This window comes from Hipposideros armiger, unplaced genomic scaffold, assembly GCF_001890085.2.
Source record: "Hipposideros armiger isolate ML-2016 unplaced genomic scaffold, ASM189008v1 scaffold_876, whole genome shotgun sequence".
Lineage (NCBI taxonomy): Eukaryota > Metazoa > Chordata > Mammalia > Chiroptera > Hipposideridae > Hipposideros > Hipposideros armiger.
Window position 1 is genome coordinate 185,277 of NW_017732226.1, and position 21,200 is coordinate 206,476.

The window sequence follows — 21,200 nt, forward strand, 5'->3', positions numbered from 1 at the left end:
AAGCAAAGGAGCTTCTGAGTGAAAGGTCATTGCTTTCATGTTAACATTATTATTTTTAAGACCTTTAGTCACAAAAGACTGTATATGGCTTGTCACAAGGGAAGCTAAAAAATGTTATGACTTTTATAACATAAAATAATGTTATGTTATTCAGCTTCCATTAAATAAATAGCATTACATAGATATGATTTATATTAGCAATATGAAACAGAACTCTTTAATCACTATAAAATTCAGTTATTTTTCTATTTTCTTACTTTGCTAAAGCGGTTTATTTAATGCTTTTAAGATTTTTCCAGAATATATCAGCCACTGACATATAGTGTGAGCTCACTCCAAGCTAAAAAATGTAAATGTTTATCATTTGGCTATTATGAGAATACATAATTAATATTTATAAAGTATTCAAGTTATTTATAAAACGCATTTTTATATAGCTACTATGACTTCTATATGCTATTTTTAATACATTAAGAAAATTTTGCCTCACTTCTGCTATAACATTTTAATTGAAAACCCTAAATCTTGAAAGGCAATTGGGATATCTCAAAAGAGGTAAAAGTGTGGAGAATAAAAGCATCGATTAAATATGTTCTAAAAGAAATATTAAGATTTTAGTTTACCAAAATTAACACATTCAATATAAGTATTATGCCATTTGTTGATTTAGAGTTTGATAACAAAATAGCCACATATGCCTAAAACAAAAATTTCATAAGGATAAAACCTATCTTGACTAAAGTAAGCTTATAACTTTCGAAATAAAGAATTCAAATAATACTGATTCCAAATGTAGATAATTCTGTCTCCCTATATTTATCATTAGTACTAGATAAATTGGTAAACAGTACATTTCGAAGTCTTATAACACTAAAAGCATGCCCCTAATTGTCTAAATTCAATAATAATCATTTGAAATATGATCTGTACCTGTGGTTCAACAGGCAAGTGTACATAAAACGTATGGGAATGAACAGAGCGAAGCTCAGAAACCACCTGTGCTATCTTGGGAACTGGGCCATTCATTGAGGTGTGTTAATAGTTTTCCTCACTGCACTGCAGAGCATTAATCAAGGCCATCTACTTACGGGAGGGTCTGCGTCTTCAGCATAGACGGTTGTGATCGGTGTACCCTTGGCAGCATCTGGAGCCACTATCCCTCTGTAGAGCCGTTTACTAAATACTGGAGGATAATCATTCATATCCTGTAAAACACAATTAAGAGTTCAGTGCTTGAGTTGAAACCGGGGTAGGTACAGTTCCTGGACCAGCTCCATCTCTTCATATCATACAACCCATTTAACCCTGCCAACCTTCCATCCTTTCAGTTCCGTTACTCTCACTTCAGAATGGCACCTCGGAGTAAATCACTCGAGTTCCTGTACTATATTAATGTGTGTGATATCAACAGAAGGCCATTCCACTAGAGGAAACAGCGTGCCACCCATTCCCACCACCACCAAGTACACCTTTTAGAAACTGGAGTGATGCTTGAAATTTCCTTGAAAGGTACTTCTATTGGAATGATATATTACTGAACTTTGAAAACAAGTAAGAAAAAAATTTATAAAAAGTGTCCTTCTATGAGACAAGTGTAGAAGATGGCGTTTTATGCTTGCTTTGTTGTTGCTTTTTAAAAAAGCAATTTAATGTCTCTGTTGTAACTTCAAATTTTTTATATACTTAGCACAATGATATGCTTAGAACATTGCACATGAAAAGTGTGAAGTATTCTTTGATGCCATCTTACATTTTTACAAATGTAAAACGATTAAAGGATGTTTTCCCTACAGCACACTACAATAATGACAGATAGGAGTAGATGTTCTTATAGACAGAAAGCAATGATGATTACTAAGGACTTTTCTCAAAGTAATTTATATGTGTCTTGCTTATTTTCAGAATTCAATGACATAAATGCATTTTTATTTATTTAGTGTCACTCATTAAACAAATATTTATCAAGTTTTTTTCTGACTTTTATAACCCAGTGCTAGGCACTGCGGATACTGTGGTGACTCAAGGAAAAGATGCCCCTATCTTCATGTCACTTTACTGCTATTTGGCAGTTAAGGGTGCTAACTGCACAGATAGGTTAGGTACTTTGACTAAATTAAACTACTTATTTTGCAGAGCCAAACTGATAAACATGGTCCCCTGAGAGCAAGATCATTTTTTTTTCCTCAACCATTTTATCTTTTATGGAGAATTAAATATTATTTTTCCCCTCAAAAGCAATGCTTATTAACATGGCTGATTTATATTTTTAAAATTTATTTATTTTAAAACAATCATTACACCTTGCATTGTTTTGGGTAATCTGGGTCAAACCTCTTTGAGCCCAAAGTTAATTTTTTTAATTATCTTACTCTCTACATCATCCTTTCTTCACTTGCTATTAAAAATGAAATAAGAAAATTATTCTACATAGTCTTTGATATTTGATCTAACACAATTTTCCTGTACAATGTATATTGGAAGCACACTAATTATAAACACCCCTTTTTGCAAAGAGGTCAGGGTAATTATCTATTATAATCAAATAGAGCTTGTTTTATGTTTGCAATAGAGTTGATTTCTGAGTTGTGAATATGAAAAAACCTGCAGACTCTAATAAAAAATTGGAAGGCTTGGACCTGAAGGGAAAATGGAAAAAAAATTATTTCCTCTGTTTGGACATAAAAGTATTCACAACCTCTTCCATAAAAAAAGAAGAGTTCCTTTGTAAATTATGAACTGTAGAATCTGAACAAGTAAATGAACCCAGGAAGCACTGGTTGTCTCTAATGAAGACAGAGTTGGGCATTGAAGTTGAGTCTGGGTAACTATATAAAACATTTGCATGCACACTTTCTCCTTCTCTTTTCAAGAGTGCCAATTATTTTAATGAGTGAATACTGTAACTAAAAAGGGTGGAAATCCTCTTGTACTCCTAAATTTTAACTCCTGGAGGTTAGAAAAGAACGAGTCTAGCATTTGCAAGTTTTCTGTACCTGAGTTTCCAAAGTCACATAAACTCAATGTGTTTCCACAAATTTTCTTTTCTTTTCTTTCTTTCTTTTTTTTCTTCCCTGTAGGGGACATTTAAAACCTTAATGCTATAAGGAGGTACTTTTTGGATACTTTGATTCTTCAGGGAAAAAAAAAAAAGATACCTGATGTTTTTTACTAAAGTCAATACAGCCGATAACAGTGCTGACTACAGTGACCTATTTTTTTCTGAGAAAGTATTTACTTGATTCACCTTCTAACTGAATGTGCAGTGGACATTTTATAATCTGACCTTACAAACTAATTAGACACAAACCTAAGGCTGTAAAGAACTGAAGACAACTAAAGGATTGGTATCCTTCCTTTCAGTTTCCTTGCCACTGACAGGATGAAGAATCAATCGATATAATTATTGTAGCGCTATTTCTTCACATGGTACATTGCATACCTATTGGGGTTAAAAATCTTTTATTGAGCCTAAGATGTGCAGCCAATTGCACATAGTTCTTGCACAATGCATTATTTCAGATGAGAAAATTTACTGAAATGTAATGCCATTGAGTATAATCAATAGTTCCACATATTTATGCTCCAGGGGTGTCTGAAGAAAATTCTATAAATGTTTTCTTATACAGAAAATTAAGGATAAACTCCTCACCAAACATAACCCCCTTTCTGTTGCCTATTATTCCACTAGAGGGTAGCATTGGAAAAAAGAAATATTTAATTTTCTGTCCTCCGGTTCATAGTTTTTACCACTAAGACCCTTTATAGTTTGCTTTCTGTTGTTATATATCTGTTGGTCTGAACAAAAATTAGTTTTCATGTTTCTAAAGTGTACTCTGAATGTTACCATGGTTCTCAACTGGAGCACCACCATGCTCTTCTTAAAAAAAAAAGTTGCACTTATAAAATTGGTCCCATATATCAAGCAAATAAAACCTCACCTGAAGGTACAGTTAGCTGCGAGAAAAGAAAAATGTGTTTCATTGATTTATTTTCTAAATTAGAGCCTCAAGTAATCATGGAAACAATTTCTGCTTTGGCAGACCATGGAGTAGTTTTAAGGAACCTTTTTTTTTTTTTTTAATAAGCATACCTAGAAAATAGGAATTTGCTGGTGAGATTACAAATTAATGACAGGTTTTCCATGAAAAGTTAAGAGAGAGATGACATATATATTTTTTTGAATCATTAGTAAAAACTGTGCTGGTTAAAAGACCTTTTTTCCTGATAAAAATGTAATAACTGGTTATACTCTGATTATCTTTTTAAAAATGATAGAATTATTTTTAAAATGTTAGAATTATAGAGAATGCTGGCCTTTTCGTCTTAAACTCTCACGCGTGCTCTATGAGGAGACACAGATGCCGCGTGCCAGAGGGGGGAATGGCCTCCGTTACTACTGTAGGACTGCCTAGGTTAGCACTACCATTCACAGAGAATGGTTCAGCCACCCTGCCCTCCCGAATCCCTTAAGGCTATGGTGCTGATAACCTTTTCTTCCTTGACAGACTGACTACTCAGTTGATTTCTCCTCTGCCTGTTACCAGTTCTCTTTTCCACTGTCAGACACCCTCTGTTTGCTGTCCCATTGCTGTTTCTCATATTGTCAGCCTTCTGCTGTATGTTCCCTTTTGGTTTCTCTGCTTGTCTTTTTGTCTTTTCTGACCTTCTCTCCCTCCTCTTATGGTTCTGCACATAGTGTCAAAAACGCCCCATCTCCAGCCAAACAAATCTTTGTTTTTCTGTTTTGCATGAGGCTCTCTTAAATACAAATTATAATCATAAAGTTATATCAACTTAAAAAAAATCAAATCCTATACTGCAAGCTCCTTTCTTAGTTGCCTAGGTTTGTTTTTGTTTTATTTATTTCTGAGATTAGAGTTATTCTTGATTTTTTTTGGGGGGGGCAGGGGAGGGGAGATAGCGTACCCCAGTTTAGAGGTGATCAAAGTTATGCTTTGTCCCAAGTAGCAAAATGTACACTAAGAGTCTCAGTGTCACAAACACTGATGGCACTCCTACTGGGCATTATGCAGTCCTTTAGTTGCTGAGATGGTTACCACCAAGAAAGGCATAGTGCCTGCTAGTACCAAGGTTATAGTTTAGTGTGGAAAGAAAAATAAGTAACGTCAAATGTAACACATGTTATGAAAGAGGATGTACAAAGATATGAAGAGAGTACATAGCAGGGAGTTGAGTTAACTAAATTTAACACAGGATGCATTTCAGTTATCTTAGCAACTGCCCCCTCACTCATGCACTGTGGCAGGTAAAACAGTGTTTCCAAATTGATAGTTAAATTAGAGGAAGATAACACTATGCAGTATTGACAAGCCCACTGATTTAATACAGAATTGCATTCCCATCTAGTTTTCCTGTAGTGGAATGGTAATGTGGGGAAAAGGAGTTGATTTTTTTAGGGAATTATTTTTCAGACTGTGACACTATGGTCAATTGGGAGAATAAGTCTATATTATGAGCTAGCATCTCAGAGAAGATTCTCACAATATCAGCCTATTTCAGATTTTTTCCAAAGTGCATAACATTTGTGTGTGTGTGCCTGTGTGTGCACATGCGTGGTTTATTTTTACTATATATCAGGCATATGTGAGGAGTGTTAAATTTATCATTTTAATTAACTTGCTTAAATATGTTAGCTTTTTATTATTATTCTTATTTTAAATATATAAAAAACCTGAAGCTTAGAGAGATTAAGTTGCTCATAGTTATGCAGCTAATAAAGGATAGAGCTATGATTTAATTCTAGTATATCAGACCCTAAAAGCATTTCAACATTGCAGGTGAGAAAAAGAGAATTGGCAAAGTTATCAGAAGCTTCTATGTAAGATGGCTTGAGTAGGATTTTCATTAGAAAATCCACACATAAATTTTAAAATAGCTCTTTCCGAAAATATTTTACATTTAAAAAAATTATTCCTATTAGCTACTATACTTTTATTTTGCTGGACTGGTGAGCTTCTGAACATTTAATAATGCTAATCTATTCCCCTAAAGATAAATTTTACAAATATTCATAAAGCTGTTTTTGTTTATTTGATTAAAAAGAGAGTTGTAGCAGTCATATTTGTATCTTAAAACAACTTATTCAATATTTAACCTTAGAAATAGTTATTTTCACTAAAACCTAATATATATGTATTTTCTTTTCCAAATTGCATTCTTTGAAAAATCAATTCTATCAAAAAGCTTTATAAACAAAAAGAATCCCATGATCAATTGTGGAATATCTGACAGTCCACATTTTATTTTCTCGAGATTCACAGTATACACTAGTATATTAAAGGCTCCTATATGAAGGCCTACAGTGTAGAGGTCTGTTTACATTTGTATAGCTCAGTTTATTTCCATATCCATTTGTCTCTGAAATTCATTGTATATGAAACACTGTTAGGAGCTAGTGTTGTATAAATTCTATCTTTGAGAGACCCTGAAGCTAATGAAGGTACAAACTAATACTGTTTGGAATACTGCATAACTTTGGTGAGTTTAAGTTTTCAGAGCATATATTGAGGATTCCAATGTATATACAGTGTCTCCAATATGTGACCACCAATTTATCAGGGTGAAGATAGTAGCTACATTAATGATGGGATTGGGGAATGATGGCAGTGCCTAGCAGTAGCTGGTATCAACAAGGCTTATCAGCATCTAGGGTCCCCACTGGGAGGCAGTTCAATTTGGAGACTGGTGGCAGGAACAAGTCTGGTCTCATTTACCATGGCTGGTGGGGGAAAATGTGACAATCACTGCAGCTGTAAAATAAATTAATCACATACACAAGACATTTCTTGGTACTCCCAGATATCATTGTGCGATACTTGAGGAGCCATGAGAGAGACCCATCGAATATGAATTATTACTGGTTATCAAATACCATTTTTAATTCTGGGCATATACACTTTTATTTGTTTCCTCTAGTTTGGTTCTTTAGAGGAAATACGTTACATCTTAGCTGTAAAACTCTAGTTTAACAGAATATGCAGAAGCTTTAAGAAACTAGCTGACTTAGCCCCATGACATGCCCTCACTGATGCCCTCACATTCTTTAAGCTTTGTGGTAAACATATTGGGAAAAAAATACAGTCCTAAGAACATAACAGCACAGTGTAGAACAGAGAGAAACATTTGAAGACGTTAGTTCAAAATGAGTGTTTTTGCTTGTTTTTGTTTCCCAGTTTAACCAATTCCAAGGGAAAAATCAGCAAGTTGTAAAAAATAATGATCAATCTTTCAGACCATACTCTTACGAGCTGGAGGAAATATGCTGGAAATATTGAAATAAATGTCCAGTTTCTTATTTGCTTGATTCCTGGACTACCTCCAAGTCAAACCACAGCTCCTCTGACCAAATCAAACCCAGGACTCTACGAATACTGTCACCATGGAGCATTAGTGACACATTACCACCGACCACATTTCCATGGCTTGGCAAATGCCACCTTCCTACTGGACACTGAGTTTCTATCTAGAAAGGCTAGCAAAGCCTCTTTCCACATTCTTTGGGGGTATGAATATTACTTTTATTCCTGGAAAAGGATACGCTTCTGAAAGATGAAAATGCGAGCTCCATCTTCCAAGACTCTCCGTAATTCCCGCCAATCTTGGCTCTTACGGATAGTCTTTCACTTCTAATGCTTCCACCTAGGTCTGCCTATTCCCACATCTTCACCCTCAGAGACAGGCAAACACAGCCAGGGGTGAGACCGTTCCTTCCTTCACAGACGTGTCTCTCTCACTCTTTCTCCTACTCATATGCAGCCATTCGAAAATTACAATAAGCAAAAGGACTTGTCATCTTTTTATCTTAGATAAGTCCTTTACACTATTTTTAATGCTGTCCACTATTATATATCTATAAACACATTTCAACTTTTCTGGCGTCTGTTCAGCTTTTGGCTTACTATAGGAAACAGACCAAAAGGTCTGTGTAGTTTTTGTATTATATATTACAACTCATCTTGTAAGGGCATATTTTTCTCAAGATTTTACATTTTTAAACTGTTCACAGATTTATTTTATTTTCTAGAGATTTACATATATCATGAAATTTATTACCATAGATTCAATAATAGATATTCAATTAATATACAATGAAAAAAAGCCTTGTTTCATTGTCTTACAAGAAACTTTGCAACAAAAACACATTATTTTTATGATCATCATTGGTTTTGCTTTGGATCCTTAAAATTTGACACTAAGAAAGCTGTTTGAACATGTCTGTCATAAAATTTTATTTTCTTCCTACTGTAAAAATATTTTTCTTTCCAAAATTTACTTCAATTTCCACATTCTTACTCTAATTTTAAATGAGTTTGATAGACTAGATATTAAGCAACTGATATTTCTTTTTTCTCCTTTACAAAAGAAATTATATATTTTTTCTTATTTTCAAAGAGAGATCTTCAAGTTGCTTTTCCTGTGGTGACTGTTTCAGTAGAAATATTTCTTAGCAAATACCATGCAATTATGTTATCAGCAAAACAGCTTGTCAGTACTGCAAGTGAACAGACCAATAGCAGAAAATTTGCAAGCTTAGGAAACATCTACATATGTGGAGAAATGAGAATTGCATTCAATTTTCTTCTCAAAACAAACAAATGTCTTATTTTTAATGGCCCCAATAGTATACAAGAACACTTTAAAGTTTTCTTTGTGATAGTCTTAACCTGAGTGATCAAGAGAAAGAAAATTTAGCATTAGCCTGCATTTGAGAAAATATTCTACAAATTTTATTATGTTTACATCACTTGAAAAAGAAAAAAAAAACAGTATTGGTATTGTAACAGCCATATACAATATCAGAGGGATAGTAGATTGGGGGGGGGGGCTATCACTTTGGGAGGGATGTAAATGTCTAGCTATTATATTGTTTTGTACACGTGAAACTAATAAAAAAAAGAAACTATCTAGAATTAAATATTGATTATGTTTTAACTTTACAATAAATCAGAAATAACTTTCTATAGGCCAGGAACACTTGACTAATAGAATGGTTTGAATTCTCTAAATAAGATAAATCAACTGTGTCAACAAAATTAGATCAACACTCTGCTATTTATGATGAAGAAATAACCCATCAATGAGCAACTCCTTCCCACATGCTGGTGTAGAAGCCTTGAGTTTCACCCCGATAGTAAAATAAAGGGGGTGGTAAGGGAACAGGGAATACATTTTAAGAGACTTGAGTCCCAGACAAAAAATGAGGTTTATGTAGTGCACATCTTGCTCCTTTAGATAACATGTTTGGACTCAATTTGACTCCAATGACTTCTATCAAAAAAAGTCCAAGCCAAAAAAAAACAAAACAAAATCCAAGCAGGCAAGTCAGAGTCTATGAGGGTTTATAACTTTTCTATTATCAAACACATCCATTCTGAGAGAGAAGGCTATATATATTTTTGAGAATATATATATTTGAGAATATATATATATTTGAGAATCCATCTTTGGATCTTGGAAGCACATGGGGAAGGTCATTAGTGGCCAGTCTTTTTTTCCCTTATTGTCTAAAACCATTAATTAATGGACCATTTTTCTACTTTAAATCATTTTAGTGTTCAACTCCAACGAATCACATGGCTGGCAAGGCAATGCTGAGGTAAGATGGCCTGAATTTTTCATCTGGTCTAGAAGTTATTTGCTATAGTTAGTTCGTTTAGATCAGTCTCATTTCGGCCTTTCATCTCTTCACCTATCATGCCAATACCAATATTATCATGCCCCAAAATGTTTCTGTAAGCAGATTTCTCAATTTCTAAAAGTCATACTACAATAGCATGGCAACATAGTATTTCAAAATATGAATTTAAGCCCCTTAGGCCCTCAGTGATTTCGCGGTGTCGCTTGATCCTTCCCCAGGCTACGAGGCATCTAAAATCATTGTTTTAGGAAAGAGAGATGCAGACAGAAAAGCAGGGGACACAAGCAAAGATTTTGATTGTTCAAAGTCCTATTCCCGAACAGAAATTGATGCTGAATAAAATTTTAAATCTCTGAAACAGATATTATACAATTCTCACTATTTTCACTAGAAATAAATACATTTCTTAAAATAGAGAGACACAAAATGGAAGAAGTAGGTAGACAGTCATTGTGGACCCCAGAGAAAGAAGGAATTGAGACCCTTATAAAACTCTCCAGACAGTTTTAATGCATCTGAGAATGGAAGGGACTTTTGTTCCCTTTCCCAGAGCAGTTTAGGGGAGACAGCAGGAGTCTAGGGAAGAAATGGCATCATGTTTGCACCGGCAGATAAGTCTCAGTCAAGTGTAAAGAAAACATAGTGGACTAATCCCTGTGTCCCACTCTGATTGCAAGGCTATCTTTAAAACAAACAAACAAACAAACAAACAAACAAACAAACAAAACAAATAACCAGCAAAAACAAACCCAAAGATCTTACAGTTAAGAGCACTAAAGCATTTGCCTACATGATAAATACAGTTATGCAAATTATATATTGGTTTAATCTTTAACAATCTTTTGTGTTTTCACATGGATATTTTATTGCCTAGCAAACTAATAGCATTTTTCATTATGAGTTATGTTATGAGTTTACCACCTAACAAAAACTCAAGAAAAGTAATGATTCTATCATCGTTTACACATTGCAGTGACCTATAAAAATAAGCATTGTAGAAAAGGTGTCTATGGCCTTGTGTATCTTCAATGTTGTGTACATTGAGCCCTGTACTGAAAGCACCTTTAAAGAATTGGAGTCATCCCCAGAACCTAACTTGCTCTTGCTCTAGGCAGAAATGCATGGTAGAAATGCATGTGTGATGTGCTCCCCAGAGGAAAGGTGCTCCTTTGAGAATGAGCAGAGACATTTGCAAGTTTAGTATGCAGCTCAGGTGACCTTGATATACACTAATATTTGAGAACTGATGAATGTTTTCTCATGTTTTCTTTTAGAGGTGCACCATAAAACTCACTGGAAACCCAAATGTTGAAGAAGCCATGCTCTTTCAGGAAATCATCTGCCACAGGGTATTATAATGAATAACAAATCTAGAGAGGTCCCCCCAAAGTTGTAGAACTTGAAATGGGTGACCCAGAACTTAATCCCAATTTAATATAATTACAAAGCGTATTTCATTCCAGAATCTTGGATTCCAAACTAAACTAAGCGTTATTAGTTCTGGGGGCTTAGCACACTAATCTTTCAGTCATTTTATTCTTTTTAAATTTTTTTTTTAATTGAAGGGTTTGGATGGAGTTACTACCCTTGGTGCTGTGGAATTTGAACTAAACTGTAGTCTGGAGAAATTATGATTTGGTCAAATCGCAGAGCTAATGGTAGACCCTGGCAGCCACAGTGTTTGAATTAATTTTTAGTGTGTCCTTCAAATTTATTTTTTTTGTTAAACAGTATCATTATTTCTCAAGTCTTCATAAATATTTCACATTCAAATACCTATGTTCTGGGTCTGGTACCACTGTATTATTATGAATTGTTGCCCTACATATTATAGTTATAGTATAAAAAACAGAAGCTACATGTAGAAAGTGCAAAGTAGGCAACCATAACTCATCTGTATTCCTTACCTTGACAATCACTGTGACAGTAGCGATACCGGGTGGCATTGTTCCATAAATATCAAAGGCCTCCACCAGAAAAGTGATAGTGGCTTCCTGGTCTGGAAATGACTCATAGTCCAAACTCCTTAAAAGGGAAAGTACTCCAGTAAATGGATGTATTGCAAAGAGGTGCTTCACTTCTGGGCTTCTTATCCGATAAGACACATTTGCTCCAAGGTCAACATCTGTGGCCTGTAACAAGTTAAGCAGAAGAACGGTTATATCTGTGACATTACCAAAGTAGAGAAATGCAGGACTGATGAAAGTCATATGTCAGTGCTTAAGAAAGCATGCACTTAATGATAAGCAAAAAACATGTTACAGAGAAATGCACTTTTTTAAAGTAATTTACCAGAGAGAGGGATGAGGAGATATAGAGAAATAGATAGATAGATAGATAGATAGATACATACATACATACATACATACATACATACATACATATATACATAGGTACATGATAAATATATAGATAGATAGATGATAGATAATTAGATATAGAGACCAAGATTTTGTCCTTATAGAGCTTATTACTAAACTTATTTTGCCTGAAAAAAATTGCTAATTAAAAGAATCATACCACAGTAAAGAAATAGTCATAAATTATTTTATTATTTCCTGCTGACTCTATAGCCTTCAATTAGAATCTTTTAAATAAAAATGAATTTTATTGAGCAATGTCCATAAACACAATAGATTATTAAAGCACTATAAGAAAACTAAGAAAATATAAATAATGAATTCATCTCACAAGGATCCTTTGTAAATGTCCTATTTGTACAGATCCCACTTGTAGAGATCACTCTATTATAACTCTGTTCATATAACTAATATGTATTGAGTAGTTATTATGTGTGAGGTGCTATAAAAATGTACAAGATGAATCAATCTGCAACTTCTGCCCTCCAGGTTACTTTCTCAAAGAAATAAACACAGATACCAAACTAGAAGGAAAAAAAAGGAGAGAGATGTCAGCTGAAAAGTGTTCAGAATTGGGAGTGACGTAATGTTTTAGATGAAAGGACAGGTTTTTATGCAAGTCTTGTAGGATGACTATTTCATTTAGCAGTAGAGATTGGCAAAAGCACTCTGGTAGAGGAAATGGAATGCAGCAAGTATGGAAGGGAGAAGATAAGAGCTTGTCAGAATGCACATGCAGTAATGCAAAGACCTACATGGACTTTCAGTCTTGGCTCCCTTTAATCAGTTATCAACATCACAATTGGAAAGATCATGCTAAAGCATAGATTTTACTAGGTCATTTCCCTACCTGACATCCTGCTTGTTTTTCAATACATTTGAGATTAACTCCAGTCTCTCTAAGATGGTGAGAAGGACCCACACATTGCCCGGCCTCCCTAACTCTCTCCCCTTCTCCAGGGTTTTCAGTGGGTTCTTTCCACTACCTTGAATAATCTGTCTTCCTCTTTGCTTAAATAACTCTGACTTACTTCTCAGTTGACAATTTTGAAAGCAACTTTCTCCAGGAAGCATTCTCTTTGTCCTACAGATTATGTTAAGAGCTCTCCCTGTGATCTTTGAGGCCCCTTATATTGGAGGCCTCTATTTTAATTACCGCTTTACTTGTCTGTTGGCTATGCCAGACTGAAAATTCCAGGAAGGCAGAAAATCTGTCTTGTTCACATTTGAATCCCCAAAGTCCAGCAGAGGAGATGAAACACAATAAACACTGAAAATAAGCTTGTTGAATGAATGTATGAATGAATGAATGAGATGAATAGAAGAATAAAGAAAGAAATAATGGCCTTCTCCCTGGTGAGCATCTGCTTTTTTTGAAATTTATTGATGTTTATTGTCTAAACATTTGTTGAGTTGAATGATGGAAGAAATACAAGTTCTTGAAATCCATGCTAACAAAATTCAAGGAGTGGATTGCAGGTCAAGGAAGGACCAGATCTTTTTTCCTCCCCAAAGTATACTTCCTATACCACCTGTGCCAGCATTAAATGGGCAGTTCTTTAAAATGCATATTTCTGGGCCAACTAGGTAAGCTGCTGAATCAAAATGTCCAGAGCTTCTGGTAACATCACAGTTGAAAAATGAAAAAAAAGAGGCTTGTGTATTAGAAGTAAAAAAAAACAAAATTAAAAAAATCCCCAAAATAACACATATATCAATAGCCTATTTCTGTAAAATATAGGAAAACTATACATATATATGTATTCATATGTACTTACATGCATATATGCACACATGTGCATACAGGTATATTTACATATATATAAATATTTTGATATTTGTATGAACACAAAATAACTGTGACAGAATAAATAAAAAATAATAATGAGTAATTTGGATGTAAAATATGGGAGATTATTGAGTTTGTCTTTATAGCCTGTTGCATTATCCATTGTTACCATATACATACATATATATATATATATATATATATATATATATATATAATAAAACATTTTTAATTAAAAAAATTCTATCAAGATGTGTTATTTAATTTCTTACAAATGTACATTTTGTCCCCTTAATTTTTGGTATATCCTAAAAGTAAGATTGTTAAATATAATGTAATATGAAATATTTGGGTGATACCTATATTTTAAAATTCACTCATTGGTTATATGCAATTAAAATTTAACTGGATGTGTTACTTTTAGATTTGTCAAATCCGGCAACCCTGATGGCTAATCTCATAATATGGAATTCATGAAATGAATGCTTCTTTACACACCTCTACTTGAAGGAAAGTGGTCCCAGCTGGCAGGTTCTCTTCAACCACAACAGTATATGTTGAATTGGTGAACACAGGACTATTATCATCAATATCCAAAACTCTGATGGCCAGAACTAGAGTTGAATGACGAGGGTGTACTGCTCCATCAGTCGCCACAACCACAAGTTCATAGTAGTCCCTGACTTCCCTGTCAAGCTTCACTCTTGTGTAAATGCTCCCATTGGCTGTGATGCGGAAAAGATTATTGAAGTTGCCCAAACTGTAGTAAACTTGGCCATTTATTCCATCATCAGGGTCAGTTGCCTAAAGGAAATTGAAAACAAAGAAATTCACACAGTACGTTTTGTTATGCTATTTTCACATTATATTTTATGTTGCTCTGCCAGAAGAGAATAGCTAACAAGTTACAGTATATTTCAAACTGAATATTCCCTTTTCACTAGGCAGAAAATTAAAAATATAATGTAAATAGTCTAGAACATGGAAAGAAATATACTATCAATTAATATTCTTCATACAAAATGAGAATAACATAAATTGATAATATCATTAGCAATAACATTATATTATGACAAGAACTCTCATTACAAAACACTGAATTTTTTCATATTATTATTTCTTTAATAGATTGTGAATTCTAAAATAAAAAAATAGCTTATAAATAAACATAACTTATCAAGTGACAACTTAAGATTTTACATTTCTTTTTTTTTATTCAAACACTTTATATATATATATATATATATACATATATATAATTTAATCACCACATGTTCTTATAAATAAATATAATTGGCCCCATTTTACAAATGAGAAAACTGCATGGCTTATGAAATTCAATTATCTTGTTTAGCTTTACACAAGAAATAAATATCTTGGAGCCCCAGTTGTACAACAATGCCTCAAGTATAAAACTACTTAATAAATATTTGTAAAATTAATGATTAGTTGAATAATGAATGCATGGAAGTGAGATTTTAAACTAAATCTGTTCCAAAACCCAAATGGGAGTAAAAGTATAGTAACTATCAAGCATCTATAAAGGGCTTTTCTTTAATATTACAATACAATCTCTAAATGATGATTGTGAATTGTTAACTGAAAACATTAAGTTATATAAAATCAGTTTGCATCAAATAAAATGAGTAAATTTTGAATGAATAATCTTCTAATGGAGTGTTATGAGAACCACTCTTATCCAAAAGTTAATTAATTGTGATATAAATGATGACCTCTCACTATCAAATATTGTGCCTCTTGTGTTAAATAGTTCTATGTTATTTTTCTTCAGAAAAACTGGAAGGGACCTTAAAACTATAAAATATTATGTAATTATTTCTCAAACTGTGGCTAAGGAAAGAAAGGAAACTAAAACACTTGGCAGCATTATGAGCCAGGGACACAAAAATCACTTAATAACTACGATGTCTGGCATTCAATATAATCTATCTTAACAATACATATGCAGATGTGTGTGTGTGTGTGTGTCTGTGTGTGTCTGTGTGTGTGCATATTTTATAAACCCTGGTGAAGCATGTGGGTGGGGTTGTTGAATTCTTATGTCTTATTTGAAATCATAAAGTCCCACACGTAAAAGTCAAGTTTGTAACTGTGCTCCTTTTGTATCTCATAAATGCCAGACCTTCTAGCAGTATTTGTCCTTTTGAGTCATCAAAACCAAATGTTCCTAGAAGGCTAATATCTCTTAAAGCTTAAACTTGAGAAAAGATGGAAGAGGAATTACAGGAATGTCTGAAGAGGGAAAACAAATACTATAAAATAGTAGAAGAGTGTCCAGATGTATTTTCTTCTACTTTCACATTTTGTCTAGAATTTGTCATATAGATTATCAACAAATTAGTAGAGCTGGTCATCTTAGTGGAAAAACCAAATGACAACACTCCTCCAAGAACAACAAAAAACACAAAACTTCATCTTTTTGTCTAAAGTCACTGCTTAAGTAACTAGAAAAATATAATCCAGTAACAATATAAATAGGTCTTATTTCATAACACCAACACTCTTGAAAATTTCAGTGACTTTTTCTGTCTTCAGGAATCCTTAAGATCACAAAAATCAATCAGTTATATAATTAGTAATTTAAATGATTCTTGCTCAACTTATGTTTTTAGTCAGCCATATAATGGTAGGTTTATTACGACATAATGATTTCATTTGACTAACGTGGTGGTGTACGTGTGTGCATGTGTGCATGTATGTGCAAGGAGGTATGCATGTATTGTTCTATATATGTCCAGCTGTTTAAATGATATCTCCAATAAGATGCCTCATACATATCTGCATTAGTTTTCTATTGCTGCCATAACTAATTATCACAAATTCTGCAGTTTACACAACACAAGTTTTTTTGTTTGTTTTGTTTTGTTTTTTATAGCTCTGTAGGTCAGAAGTTCAACACAGGTCTCACCAGGCTAAAATCAAGGGATTGGTAGGACTGTGTTTCTTTCTGGAGCCTATCGGGAAAGATCCCTTTTCTTGCTCATTCAAGTTGTTGACATAATTCAGTTCTGTGACGTTGTAAGACTGATAACACCCCCTCCATTTTGATTGTCATGTGAGGACCATTCCCAGCTTCTATAGGTCACCTATATTCCTTGGCTCATGGCACATTCCCTCCATCTCTGAAGCCAACAATTTTGGGTCAAGTCCCTCTCCTCTTTCTTCTTTCATCTCATCTCATACTGTGTACGGAAATTCAACTGCAGACTCTGAGATACATGGTGTATTGAATAACAAGGTCCAAAGTATAATGGCATTTACAGAAAAATCCCTATCTATCCATAATATGCCTCCACCTGTATAACATATCTCAATCCTAACTACATTGGTGTAAGCAACCATCAACGGTGGCTCAGATCACTAAAAAATATTTCTTACTTATTTTCTTGTAGTTATTTCTTTCCAGAGATCCTTTATAAAAGAGAAAGTAATGATACCAGTCCTCTTCTTAACATCGTTCAATGATTTCCATTGCCTTGGGTAATATTCAAAGCTTTAACATAGCCGAGAAGTTCCACATTAAATGTTGATTTCACTATGTTCCAGAATATTTGAAACCTCTCCGATCTCCAAACTTCTCCCAAAACCTCTGCCTGAAGGGCTTTTGCTATTACTTACCATGGTAATACACACTCTTCTTTCAAGTGTCAATTTAACATCACTTCCTCAAAGCAGTTTTCTCTGACTACTGAAATGTAAATTTGAACTTTCTGTTATACATGTCAATAGCTTCATATACCTGTCATTTATACCACTTTCAGTAATTTTAATTATATAGTTATCAGTGTAGTCACTTGTTTAACACTGGTCTCCCTTTTTACAATGTAAGCCACGAGTATACAATCTGACTTTTTTTTCCACTGCATGCTCAGTTTCCAGTATAGTGTCTGGCACACAGTAAGCATGCATTAGAAACTTAAATACATAAATTAATTATATACATAGCATATAAATTAATGTATTAATACTACGTACTAGCTACAGAATTCTTAAAAGTATCTTATCAATTTTACATATCTGCTGTTTAGTTTTATTTTGGTTTATATTTCTTGCTTTATCAATGTATGTGATTTTGATTAAGAATCTCAAAACAAACACTGGAATTATTAGAATTGCATCTGGGACTCTGATCATATCAGTGAAGCTACTACTTCCTGGTCTATGCTGAAAATATCATTTTTTAAAGGGACATAGTAGTATTTTGTCATGATCAGAACAAGAGTATGATAACAAGGAAATATCTTTGTACTTTTAAAATTTTGTAGAATGCCAGAGGGACTTATGCAGGTTAAGATGGCGAATGACTTTACTATATAAAAAGAGGTTGCTACATTATAGAAGTGCTGATTAATTTCTAGTATATATGTTTTTTGATGTTTCTTTAACTTTGGTGTGTAATTTGTTTTCTCTATTTCTCAGATATCCCAACTATAAAATAAAAGGTGTAAAGTAGAATAGCAATTTGGAATCTCTTTTCCTACCATTACACATGTCAGAGATGAAATTTGCATACATAGCACAGATCATCAATTATAACATGAATAAAATAAACTAGAGCTATTACATAATATTCTGTAATCCAGTTGCAATGCCACTTATCTGTTCCACTCTATAAAATATATAAAAATATAAATAAATGAGTGTTATATAGATATAACCTAATAACTAATATCAGAACAATGCAATGTATTACCTACACTGATTGGTAACAAATGGGAAAGACCTCACATTTAATTATAACACCCCATGTTTGTAACCTGCTGGGCTAGAGGATTGTTAGGATACTTGATCTAACAAGAGACAGGTATAAAAATAAACTTCAATTTCAGAATGAACCACCTATTGTGCTTGCATCATGTTGGTATTTCCCCAACATCAACATTAACCGTATTTTCTCTTGGGAACTTCCCAAGGCACATTAACTCAGAGAGGTGCTATGCTTAAAAAAAACCTTTATTTAGGATTGTTGAGTGGAGATTTCTTCCCCCATCCTTCATCTTGTCAAGAGGAAGGACATTTTAGCAAGACAACTGCCCTATCTCTACTCCCTCCCTCCCTCATAAGTGGTGAGTTTGGTAGAAGGAATTGGATAAACTCACTCCTTAAAGATCTGTTTATAAGAATGTTGTTTGGTTAGGTAAATAAGCTCTTCCCTAATGGGTGAGACCAATAATTCCAGTCTCACCCATAGGGGAAGAGCCATGTGGGTGGGTTAAAATGTGGGATGCCGCATTATCCAACCCTCATAATGAAAAGCCTTTTGATATCAGTTTTACTCACCTGCCAGAATCCTGTGTCTATATCTGAATTGTTTTTTAACTTGGGCAAAGCATAGGATGTTAGTTACTGATATCCTCAAACCCCAGGGGTGTTTATACCACCATTTCCAAATATATTTAATCATAAACCCTATACGCTGCTGTGTGTTTGGCAGAATGCTTACTAATATCTTGAGGGACATATAGTTTGTTAAATAATGCTATAATTCACTGAATGATATCAGGATCAAAGCCTCCTTATAATAGTCTTCCCATAACATTTTTCAAACAATAGTTTCACTTTCTACTTTTTGTCTTCCATTGACACATCACTTCAAAATGACTATCTTAAGTTCACAGAAACAATGGTGCCTCCTTTCAACCATGTCAGGGCTCTTAAAATATAGTAAAATAACAAATGATTAAGAAATGATAATCAGAAAAAAAATACGCATTCACCAGGGCCAATACAAGATTTTTTTTTCAATTACAGTTGACATTCAATATTTTATGTTAGTTTCAGGTGTACAGCACAGTGATTAGACATTTATATAATTTATGAAGTGATCCCCCAATAACTCTAACACTCACCAGGCACTGTACATAGTTATTACAATATTATTGACTATATTCCCTATGCTGTACTTTATATTCCCCATGACAATTTCATAAGTACCAATTTATACTTCTTAATCCCTTCACCTTTTGTACCCATCCCTCGCCCCCAAATCCAGTAACCATCAGTTTGTTCTCTGTAAATAGATTATTTTTTTAAATGACTTAAATTGATAGAAAAGTCCCTGGAGAATTGAATATTGGGTTTTAGTCATGGCTTTGATAAACTAGCTATAGGTATGAGTTGTTCTCAAGCTATATTTCATGGAATAAGGGTTAACGTCCCTTAAAATGCTAGTGTGTTTTATAAGGGAGAAAAGGGAAGGCAGCTGGAGAGAGAAGAGGGGGTTGTGCTCAAATAATAAAGTTGGGAAAATAGAAATAAAGAAAACTTAGAATGTTTCATTACTTTCAGAACTTCTCAAGTGCCTTTAACATTGTAATGAACAAGTTGAAATTTTCAAGGGAGGTAGTGTATTCACCAGCTTTAGAAATCTTGAGTACTGGAAATATAACCTCCTTTCAACATGTTGATAAAACTACCGGGAGTGCCAAAAAAAATGTATACACATGACTTGTGTTCATCTTTTGCTATTGGTAAATATTGAGTATTACAATTTTAATACAGTTTTTTTTCCCTTTTAAAAAATGTGTATACATTTTTTTGGCACCCTCTGTTTAGAAAGAAGTTCAAACTCCTATGCAGTTAGATTTAATTCTAACTTACATTCTCAGCATCTCATATGATTCACTCTCTTGTATTAAACTCTCTGCTCCAGTCTAATCAGGTTTCTACATTTCCCTAGAACTCAGCATACACTTTTTGACAATTTTTTCAAGCCTTGTTATAATATTCCTCATTCACCTCTGAAATTCTAATCATTCAGCTATCCTTCAAATCCCAACCACAATCCCACCACTTCTAAGGAAATTTCTAGCATTTACAAATCATTTTATGAATCAGAGTTTTATACTTGATAAAAGCTTCCTTGTATTACTTTTAGTTTACATCTTTTCCCACAATCATAAGTAGTTTTAGAATAAGACATGGCTCATAACTTCATATATTGAACTTTTAAAATATACAGCTGCCTCTATTTTACAATGGGATTATTTGTTGAGAGCAAAGATCCAAACACACATATTCAAAAGCTGGACTGGAAATAAATGTTAGATGGAGAAACCTCATCAATAACATTTCATAATTTCGTTTAAGTCAGCTGAAATATAAAATGCAAATCCTATTATCACAACTTAAATCACAGAATGCTTAGTTTCCATGAATGGAAGTATATTTGATGCTCATCGAATAATAGACTGTAATATTCTGTAGGAAAATATTCTGTAGGAAAGTATTCTAAAAATGTTAAGGTAACTCAGAGGCATATCTAATAGAGACAAAGGAACCAGAATGTTTGTAAAATGTAGGGCTGTTTCCTTCCTTTTCTACCTCTTAATTAATTAAGGAGCATGAATAAGGTCATGTAAGTTAAGTGACA

General features: G+C 33.7%; 1 protein-coding gene across 1 annotated transcript in view; it reads right to left on the reverse strand.

Annotated features, from left to right (window-relative positions):
* PCDH15 (protocadherin related 15) overlaps positions 1-21,200 on the reverse strand; it is a gene marked incomplete at its 5' end in the record, with an annotated part of 518,446 nt that overhangs the window by 140,986 nt on the left and 356,260 nt on the right. The window contains 3 exon segments of the mRNA XM_019629964.1: positions 1,089-1,205; positions 11,566-11,790; positions 14,306-14,611. Coding sequence (XP_019485509.1) covers positions 1,089-1,205; positions 11,566-11,790; positions 14,306-14,611 — 648 coding nt within the window.